The following is a 7,500-nucleotide window of genomic DNA, read 5'->3' on the forward strand; positions in this document are numbered from 1 at the left end:
TATATATATATATATATATATATATATATATATATATATATATATAGAGAGAGAGAGAGAGAGAGAGAGAGAGAGAGAGAGAGAGAGAGAGAGAGAGAGAGAGAGATATAGAGAGATATGAGAGAGAGAGAGAGAGAGAGAGAGAGAGAGAGAGAGAGATATAGAGATATGGACAGAGAGAGAGAGAGAGAGAGAGAGAGAGAGAGAGAGAGAGAGAGAGAGAGAGAGAGAGAGAGAGAGAGAGAGAGAGAGAGAGAGAGAGAGAGAGAGAGAGAGAGAGAGAGAGAGAGAGAGAGAGAGAGAGAGAGAGAGAGAGAGAGAGAGAGAGAGAGAGAGAGAGAGAGAGAGAGAGAGAGAGAGAGAGAGAGAGAGAGAGAGAGAGAGAGAGAGATATATAGATATATAGATATATAGATATATATATATATATATATATATAGAGAGAGAGAGAGAGAGAGAGAGAGAGAGAGAGAGAGAGAGAGAGAGAGAGATATGGAAATTAGATAAGGCTGAAGGTGAGTGAACAATTTGGTGAAGAGGAGAAGGGAGACTGAGGGAAGCAGTAAATGGTGAGAAGAGATAAGTAAAGGTGAGCTGAAATTAATTTAGATGTAGAATTATTTGGAATGAGCTGAGATAAGGAAAACATAAAGTTCGATGGATTACACGCACCGCTCCTTGATACATCTCGACCTGGCGATCTGTAAAATAGGGCATCTGCTTGAAAGGGTTGATAGATATAAGTACGGATCCAATGTATGTCTTTAAAGAATCACAATTAAGGCAAAACGTCTGAAGAAATATTTCGCTTTCATTGTGATGATGAGTGTAATCCGAGTGTCAAACAAAGCTTTTCACACTTTTTCCAAAAGAGTGTTTAAATGATAACCATTTATGTTTCCTTGAGAAAACTCTCTCCCAACTTTCCTTTTCTCCTCCATGTGGAATGCTTCCAACATACAGTCTCAACAGGTAATCAATCTCTAACGCCCTCATTAAACTAGCAGTTTTGAAGAGACACCAACCCATTGGAATGTTCACAGCACATCAGTCTTGGAGACTTCTTACGACAATGCCAATAGTCCAAGAGCCGAGCCTCCAAATTTGAGAGTGAACTAACAAAGTGGAAGAACTAAAAGCCACTTCTTGTTTCGTATACAGCACATGGCTGTGAGTGGCATCGTTGGCTGAAGGTGTGAAGGTGCTGCACGCACTCTACCCTTTAGCGCAGGAATTTGGAATTTGTTCAAGATGCCAACAATATCTCGCCTATCAAAACCCACTTTGGTTTTCAGTTATCATGATGTGTGAAGTTTCTTGAATCATGGCATGAACTTCGTGATTTTCAGCAAAATACCATTTTGTCCGCCATCAAATAAACTGCTTTGCTCCTAATTTGAAATTTCTCAGAAATTGCACTCTTGCTCAAAATTGACTGGTCCCAGCAACATGTACTCCTAATTAAAAGCTGATCAGGATAAAATTCCTGATACATCAATGTATTTTTGTATCAAAAAGTATAGGTGTGTGTTTCCTAGCTACAAATGGACTGCTCCTGCAGATTATGTGGGCACAGATTAAAGATGTACACCATGTACAAATTTCAGCAATATTGGCATGAGGTAGCATCTTGATTAAGACTAAAATTTTCAGAATACTAATTTATTAAAATGATATCGTGCATTATAGCTCTTATATGAGCCTTGACATTGTGCAGACATGGCAGAAGTAAATAGACACCTTAAATGTATTCATTTCATCGGTATAAAGCAAGTTTTACTCAGTGATTTTTTGATAATATTCAACTCTTTACTTGCAGAAACGAGTTCCTGGGTCTTGTATGACAATTAACTCTGCCTCAAACCCAGGGAGCACAAGACCTTTGCAATTTTCAAAGAGGACGAATTGTTGGCCATTTGGAAGGTGGAGTCAGCCAGCGTTGGATAGCTCAGAACCTTGGCATTTCGCATTCTACGGTCAATCGGGTGACTGTGTAATTCACCCTGGAAGGCAAGGAATCCACAGCTTCCCGTTCTGGTCAACCTAGGCCCTCAGAAAGGTGGCTTCGAGCTGTCAAGCGTTCCAATGAGAAAACTCCCCGTTGCAAAGCAGCAGATGTTGCAGAAGAGGTCCAAGTTAGCTCAAGAACTGCTGTGCGGTATCTTCATCGACTGGGCTACTGTGGGAGAGCAGCTAAGAGAAACCAGCCAACATTCAAAGGAGAAAGAAGTGGGCTGACGAGATGGCCACTAGACCCTTGGAGTTTTGGAAAACTGTCATTTTTTTCAGTTGAGTCCCAATTTGTTCAATTTTCTGACAGTGGATGCGTATGGGTCTGGAGACTTCCCAGTCAAGAGTTTTCTTTGAACCAAATGCAACCAACTGTCAAACATGGTTGTTTTTCAGTGATGGTGTGTGGAGCAATCTGGCGCACTGGTCGGTCAGAGCTTGTGGAGCGTGTTGGCAACGTCAACTCTACGATATACATTTCTATCCTTGAGGATGGACGTCTCCCTGTCTTCTCCACTGGAAAGATAGTGAAAAACAACATTTTGTTCATGGAACATGGAGCTCCATGCCGCACTGTAAAAAAGACCAAAGAATGGCAGGACAGAAATGGGATCAAGCGACGTCCACGGCCAAGTCAGTCTCTTGAGATGAATCCCGTTGAACACCTCTGGGCCAAATTGGATCGCGCTGTGCGGAAAATATCCAGGAAACCAACATCATGGGCAGAATTGCTGATACGCTTGCATGAAGCCTGGGCAGAAATCCCACAACAGGAAATTTCAGAACTCGTTAGTAAAAGCAAAGAGCTTAGTCTATGCCTGAAAGAGTAAAAGCATTGAAATCTGCAAATGGCAAGTCAACAAATTACTAGTGCATGTATCACAATGGATCAAATATACTTTAAATGTTCAATAAATAAATTCTTGAAACATCATGGTGTCGATTTACTTCCGTCATGTCTCTGTATATTAAATAAATAAATAAATAAATAATGTCAGCAAAGGTTTGGACAATCCTGTGATTTTGTTTCTGAAAGGAAGTATAGTTGTAAAATATAAATGTACATATTAATATTGTTACTTCCCATTAAAATGTGCCTAATCATATTGTTGACCTGGAGGTATGAACATTCGCCTCAAAGCTGACTAGCCTGGGTCTGAATCCTCACCCAGCTATAAACTGCCATCCTAGTGTTTCACGGGCAAGGTTATTCATCAAAATATGTGCCATCACTCGGGTGGAGGTGAAACTTGGGGTCCAACCTGCCAGCACTAACTACTGCTAGGAAGGTAATGGCAAACCACCCAGTATAACCATTGCCAAGAAACTGTTTCAGCAGCACCGATGCTCTGTAGCAGAGTATGGTACATCAGTATCAGAATCATGTTGTGCCACTTCAGTAGAACAAGAGGGTTTACAGAAAAAAAAAGAAATGTAATTTTAGTCGTCATCACCATCACACGACTCTTCTGCATTTTGTTGTGGCTTGTCGTTGTTGTCCTCCATGTTGGAGCTGGTCGGCAGCTAGCAGGCTGCCGTGCATTGAAGACAATTCAAGATGAACGTTGCTGTCCGATGGCCGGCAAGCTTGAACGCACCTGTATGACATTATACCAAGGACGAGCCCTGGGGATGGATTACCTGTAGTCCATTGGATAACAAGACTTCCTTCTTTGTTTTATGCCCATCCACGTCGTTCAATGGGGTCAGGAATGTCAGGAGGATTTTGAATGTCCACCTGCAAGTGGCAGCCCGATTGTTTGCTCAAAGTTATTTTCAGTTTGAAGACTCGAATTCTCCTCTTCTGTCGCAGAACATTGGTATCACAGCTTGTTCACTTTGTCCAACTTGGTGTTGGTTGACAATAAAGTTAACAAATGAATGACTGGATGATGCTTAACCTCTTAAGAAAGTTACCAGTTGGTACCAAGATACGTGAATGCTTTCCTGAACGTTTGAACATAAAATAGAATTTTCTGGCCTTTCATCTTTCACTGCCCAGCCAACAAAAAAGGATCACACCCAGTCCATGGATGAAATCCCAACAACACTGTGCACACATCAGATCCTAGTGTTGCAACCGATGTTATGAGGATGACAAGTCTGAAATGAGTTTTGGTGCCCCATCTGATGAAGATTTTGCTGTTCCTATCCGTGATCAGGCCAAGTCAGAATACGAAGACATTTGTATCATCTGCTATGCAGATCAGAGCAGAGTAGCTTTAAGCAGTATACTTTACATCCAGCAGTAAACAAGTATCAGTTATTTCTTGATTACACCTGAGAATATAGGTCAACACATTTGATGTGGTGAGATTTGATGTGGTCAACACAAGTGGTCACCACCAGTGCAAGCACCACAGTCGTTTTATCACCAAGCCTTTTCTGCTCTTTGTAACTCTCTGAAAGAAACTTTGAGATGTGAAGTTCGGGATGGTGGTGTTAGGCTTGTTGGCTTTTACGAGGGCAAACTTTGAGGGTCTGAGAAGCGATTTGGGAACTTTAGATTTGGTAAAGTTAATGAGTCGGCGGTCTGCATAATAAAAATGGGCAACCTTCAAGAAGCAAATGTGGAGGGTGCAGAGTAGTTGGATTCCAGTGAGGGGTGAAGGTAGAGGCAGAAAGTGGAGCAGAGTGGTTGAGCAGGGAGGTACGTAGTGTAATGAGGGAGAAGCAGAAGGCACCCATTAAGTTCAAAATAACAGGATGCTCGGATCCACATCACACCAATCTCGGAGGAAACGGGCTCGTTCAGAAAATAACTCTGCAAACAAAAAGGGAATATGAAAATGACATCGGCAACAAAGAGGAAGACATTCTTTTTGTCAGTAAGGGGTAAAGGAAGGGTTAAAGAGGAGTGTGAGCCCATTTAGGAATAACACACAAGAATTGGTGGAGGATGAAGGCAAGATGGCAGACTTGTTAAATTTACTTTTTCTTTCTACATTTACACAGGAACAGTCAGGGGAGCTTCTAGTAAATGAGAGTATATGTATGTCGTGGGTGAACAAGGGCTTTTCGAAGACATTCAAGTAGGAGTAACCGAGTAGAGGAAGTGAAGGAACAGTTAGAAAAATCAGTGATGATAAAGCTCCAGGTACTGGTACCATTATTATTCATAATTTACATCAACGATTTGGATAGTGGGGTTCACAGTCAGCCTTGCAGATGACACAAAGCTTGGAAGTAAGATAGATAGCAGAGAGAGGGGTGATCAGATTCAAGAAAGTCGAGATACAAAAGATTGGCATTTGCAATTTAACATATATAAATGGAAGGTACTGGGGATGGGGAAGAACAATGAAAATGGAGATTACCTAATGTAAGGGGCAATCTTGGAGCATGTCACATGAGAGTAATCTGTGGGTGGTGAGCAACATTGGAGGTAAGCACAGCACAGTGCCAGGCAGTTAAAGGTAAAGCTAACAGGGTTTTAGGTGGTTTTCTTAGGGGATAAATTAAAAATCGAAAGAGGTAGTGGTACACTTGTATAGAAATTTGGTGAGGCCTCATTTGGTCAGAACATCTGAGGAAGGACATAGCTGCAATAGATGGAGTACAGCGTCGGACTAGTAGATTCATTCCAGGCCAAGCTAGACTAAGATATGAGGAATGGCTGAAGGAGAAGGGACTTTGTACATTACAAAGGAGGGACTTACGAGGCGATCTGATGGAGATGTTAAAGATGATGAAGTGTGTGGACAAGATAGGTGCAGTGGAGATGTTCGGCAGAATCGACAGTGTAAGGACCAGAGGCCATAGCCTGAAGGTAAAGAAGATGAGAGACTGTTAAGCCAGGGGTCTTTCAGTCAGAAAGTAATTAATGCATGGAATGGTCGACCTGGAATGAAGGTGACAGTGGAGGGATAGATAGGTTTCAATTGGAGTTAGATAGGGTCCTCGAAGCATTGGAGATAAAGGGGTATGGGAATATTGCTCGGACTTGTAGGCAGCTTGTGCGTGGATGGGTGATGGTTCTGGGGTTGGTGCAGTGCAGCCATGATGGGAAAAATGGTCTCCTCCTGCGCAAATGTTCCTCGTGTATATCCTTGTATGTAGCTTGTTCTTACTGTCTGTGCATACCTGCAGCCACCTCCAATTTTTGATTTTGTGGCCTCATCATATTTGATTGGAAGTTATGTCTTGTTTTAAAACATGGTTCACACATTCCGGGCTTCTTACTCGACCTTACTGGATCTCGAGACAATAAGCAGGTGCTTCTACGCCCCTCCTGAAGGACACTACCAACTCATTGACGATACGGGGTGGACCTCAAAGGTTGGTTGGTCCAGTGTTTGTCTCGTACATTCTTAAAATAATTAATTGTGTTTGCTCAAATAAATTATTAACACTTCACACAGGGAATGCAAACTGTCTAAGCCTGGTGTTTCATGTACTTTTCTCAACTTCAGTGAATGCCCTCTCATTAGGTAAACTTGTAAATCTCGAGAGTAGAAGTTATCTGGGTGAATTATATTGAAGTCTTTCTTTATTTTGAAGATCTGAATCAATTCAGCTCATTGTCTTCTCCAGGCGAGTCTGTGAAGGTTCAATTCCCTGAGTCTGGCTGGATACCCGGGTGCTGCAAATGAGACACGAATCAAGTTGCCATCTGTTGAACTTTATCCAGCCTATCCTCATTTAGCTTGGTCATTGGGGACCACAGATCATTACAGTACTCCAAGAAGGGACAAACTATAGTCCTGTAAATTAAACAAGGCCCTAGTTATTCAAAGCTGGAAGGAACGCCTGTTGCTGCCTAATCTGGAAGTTGCCCTCTTGGGTATCACTACAACATCATGAGAAAATGTTAAAGTTGAATCAAGCAACACTCCCAGGTCTTTTTCCTCAGTTGCACTCAATAAAATTCTACAGTTTGTATAATAGCCCAAAGTGCAGTTCCACTATTTCCCAGAATGGGATGACTACACTTTTGAGAAATGAGAACCATGTCCCTGGACACTCTTTGGTGATGATGATCTCATTGCTCTCTTCACCATTTTTTACATACAAGGTCTAAGGCTCGTAATGGAGCTCTCACACACACACACACACACACACACACACACACACACACACACACACACACACACACACACACACACACACACACACACACACACACACACACACACACACACACACACACACACACACACACACACACACACACGCGCAACACAGCCACTGAGCTTGGGGGAAGTGCCGTCACCTCCCAGGATACTCTGGGTACCAGTGACATCATAACAATCACGCCACTTTTCTCACCACACTCAGCAGGACATTTCGTCAGGAGGAATTTCCTCCTCCCCATGGATGCCAACCTTGCAAAAAGTTTTCATCTTGCAGAAAAGTTTTCAGTTTCAGCATCCTGTGTCATTTTTTTATTTTTTTTTAAACCTTCATCTTTTTGAATGGTGAAGGTTTTCATGTAAAAATCAGGAAGCACTTGGGGATTCTGGTAATCTTCTTCTCTTTTGTTGTGTGCTG

General features: G+C 42.1%; 1 protein-coding gene across 20 annotated transcripts in view; it reads right to left on the reverse strand.

The window, feature by feature from the left end:
* Window positions 1–7,500, reverse strand: part of LOC147017144 (unconventional myosin-If-like) — a 91,892-nt gene that overhangs the window by 74,899 nt on the left and 9,493 nt on the right. For 18 of the 20 annotated variants that reach the window (XR_015049373.1, XR_015049372.1, XR_015049375.1 and 15 more), the window contains one exon: window positions 673–762. The exons of 1 other annotated variant lie outside the window; for it this stretch is intronic. Coding sequence is in view for 16 of the 19 variants with exons in the window: in XM_085846544.1 (XP_085702670.1) it covers window positions 673–762 (90 nt within the window). In the remaining 3 variants the exon portion in view is untranslated. Of the gene's footprint in view, window positions 1–672; window positions 763–4,565; window positions 4,775–5,669 lie in introns of all 20 variants that reach the window. One more of the 20 variants, XM_085846555.1, reaches the window with a different exon arrangement.

This window comes from Eptatretus burgeri, chromosome 11 (genome assembly GCF_056783735.1).
Source record: "Eptatretus burgeri isolate ZD-2024b chromosome 11, Ebu_testis_v1, whole genome shotgun sequence".
Classification (NCBI taxonomy): Eukaryota; Metazoa; Chordata; class Myxini; order Myxiniformes; family Myxinidae; genus Eptatretus; species Eptatretus burgeri.